The sequence below is a fragment of the Montipora foliosa genome, chromosome 3, assembly GCF_036669935.1.
Source record: "Montipora foliosa isolate CH-2021 chromosome 3, ASM3666993v2, whole genome shotgun sequence".
NCBI classification, from domain to species: Eukaryota; Metazoa; Cnidaria; class Anthozoa; order Scleractinia; family Acroporidae; genus Montipora; species Montipora foliosa.
Window position 1 is genome coordinate 62038391 of NC_090871.1, and position 2975 is coordinate 62041365.

Sequence of the window (2975 nt, forward strand, 5' to 3'; positions counted from 1 at the left end):
AGAAACGCAATACTATCATTGCACAATGTACACTTCATGAGATCGTCTACATCCCTGCAAACAATGAAAGTTCCTTGAGCCACCCACTAAGAAAATAACAAACAGAGACGTGTTTTGACAGGAAATCATAGTATACGTGTTGTATCACCCTTGCTAGCGACCAGTGCAAACAATTAGGGGCGTGGATGTTTAAACGAAATTTCATCGTCTCGTTCCTCAATATCCCGCGTTCCTTTCCTTGGAGGCGCGCGGCGTTGGGGCTTCTTCGATCGAAATGTTTACACGAACACGGAAACGGCTCTCTGTCTTTGACGGGAAGAATTGTTTTGATTGCTACGTGACCATATCGATGTCTTAGCGGGGATAGGAATTAGTGTACGTTGGAACCGCCACACAAAATGCAATACCGACCAGTAGCATTAGCATTATTCAGTCGAGATATTGATACACTGCCAGCCAATCAAATCACAATACAACAATTGCACTCAATACAAAAAGCAAGCAACATCGTGCGACCAACAACAATTTAACAGACTCAACACAAGAAACAGCACCAGTCAACATTTGAGATCCATTAGAATCATGATCTCGTCAACAGAAGTGAGTGGATCCGCCTTCTCGCCAGTCTCAACGCCAAAGTCGCCATCCTGTGAAGTCGATGAAGAGAGAAATGTTGATATCCAGTGGAGACCTGGCAACCCCAGCCAAATGCATCTTTCTCGTCATTTCTGGTCGGTATGGGGGCCATATTCTTCCCCATTCGGGCCATCGGCAATGGATCATGTTTTGAAGCCGACAAGTCCACCCATTTGGCCTATGTGCGGCTCCTTCGGAAGTCCAGTTTATCCATCATTCTGGAAAGAACGCTTTAGTCAATTCCGATTCGCACCTTACTCTGACGAAGAGAAACCGAGCCAGTCATACATCGGTCTGATCGCTGAAGCAATTCTAAGCTCGCCAGAAGAAAAACTCATTTTGAGTGACATTTACAACTATATTCTTACTCACTACCCATACTTCAGAAACAAAGGAACTGGCTGGAGAAACAGCATTCGCCACAACCTTTCCCTGAACGATTGCTTCGTCAAAGCCGGTCGCAGTCCAAACGGGAAGGGCCATTTCTGGGCCATCAGTTCTTTGTATTACGAAGACTTTCGGCGCGGAGACTTCAGGAGAAGAAGGATCCAAAAGCGCTCCCACAAGAGCAGAAGAACGTCTAGTGAATCATCCAAAGAAGAAGTTGTTATCTGTAAAGCAGAAAGCAGCGAAGAGGTGGGAACAGGTTCCGAAGAACCAGAAGAGGTTCTGGAATGTACAGTAACTGTCAGCGATGAGCAACAGAACGAAGGAGATGAGAGCGCGTCCGAGAAAGTTGAAGTTTCTCAAGAAAAGCGCAAGTCGTTTGACATGGCAAGTTTGTTAGCTCCTGACAGAGGGCAGAGAGAAACAGGACTGGTTTTGCCCGTGTATTCCCGACCCTTTGAGGCAAGTCTTGTGTACAACTCCTACCCGATCCACTCTGGCGGATATCTTCCTCAAGCAACCGCCTATGATCGCCATCGTGGATCTGAATCAACGAAGCTCATATTTCCGTACAATTACCGTCTTGCCTGTTAATCAAGATTTATTCTCTTGTCAAGTTAGACTTTTAAAAATGGAGAAACTTCTTTGCTTTCCCTCTCTCGGTGATGAAAATCGATATTTGGTAAATTTAACGTCACCAAATCATTGCAAAGAATTTGAACAGTCAAATGACAGAATACTGTTTGTAGCCAAATGACTGGTTGCGAGTGAAACTATTAATTTATCGTTAAGATTAGATTTATCTATTATTGAATGGAATCGAAAACAAGAGCAAAGTGTAAAATATAATTAAAAAATATCGACTATGTTGAATTTGGAAATTTATTCCTGTTTTAAGGAATCCTTATGATGTATTGAGCAAATTGCTGTTCGATCTGTACACTGAGTAATTTTCTTTTATAGAGAAGATACGTTCTCCCCTATGGAAAGTTAAACAAGATATAAACGGTGGGATATACGATCAAATAATGTATCAATAAGAACAGATTTGTTAATCTACATATCGATAAGAAATAACCGCTAATAGCTTTAAATTATTTCATGAGGTGAATTAGATTTTTTCCAAGTCTATTGGCGACAAATGTATATTTTGCTGATACGTCAATTCAGTTCAGGCTTATTTAGTTTTCATTTGGCCGATTATCAACTAATCGAAACTAAGCTACAGTTTAATTTAAGGAAATGAATGATTATTTGCAAGCCCGAAATGAGCGCTAGATATATTTCGACATTATGTTTTTTCCTATAATAGTTCATAAACAAAGCTACGCCCCGCGTGAGGGCTTTCGATGAGATCTACGGAGACTTTAAGTTGGTGTGCACTTTATGCCATAATTTTAAAAAGATTGTAATGCAGATGATAATCGTCTCAGAATTTTGAATAAAGCCATAGATCGATCATTAATTGTGGTTTCCTGGTTAATGTGTTGTTTTCCCCCGCAAATTAATCACTGTTTAAAACAAACCTAGATCCTGATCTATTTCAAAGGTAAACTACTTTGAATGAGCGTTGACTTTTCATATGAGGATTTAGAAAATAAAACAACTCTGTTTGAGTCAGATTTGGCAGAAGAAGAGGTCAATATTTGTCGTACTTGTAAGCGCCTTTCAGCAACAAAATTGGAGGTAATTTTTAATTAATACTAAAAATCTCATTTGAAAGTGACACGTTTCAAGTTTTTGTGGAAAAAGCAAAGCGCCTGTCGTCGAAGGAACTGGGGTATATTCAATAAATAAAATAAAGTTTTTCCTTGGTAGTAAACAACAAAAACTAAATCACTAAGTAAAATTTATAAACAAAACAAAACTGAGCTAGCAACTACCCAAGATCCAAATAGAATCTTTAACAGACAACTACGTCATGGTGTTAAACTGGTGAAATCAAGTGCAAT

The 2975-nt window shown here is 39.8% G+C and overlaps 1 protein-coding gene across 1 annotated transcript; it reads left to right on the forward strand.

Moving 5' to 3' along the window:
• The first annotated feature begins 223 nt into the window (after window positions 1–223).
• On the forward strand, window positions 224–2488 carry LOC137997885 (forkhead box protein Q1-like). Its single transcript, XM_068844205.1, has one exon. It carries the CDS (start codon window positions 583–585, stop codon window positions 1615–1617), a length of 1035 nt encoding a protein of 344 aa, XP_068700306.1. The 5' UTR covers window positions 224–582; the 3' UTR covers window positions 1618–2488.
• The last annotated feature ends 487 nt before the right edge of the window (window positions 2489–2975 follow it).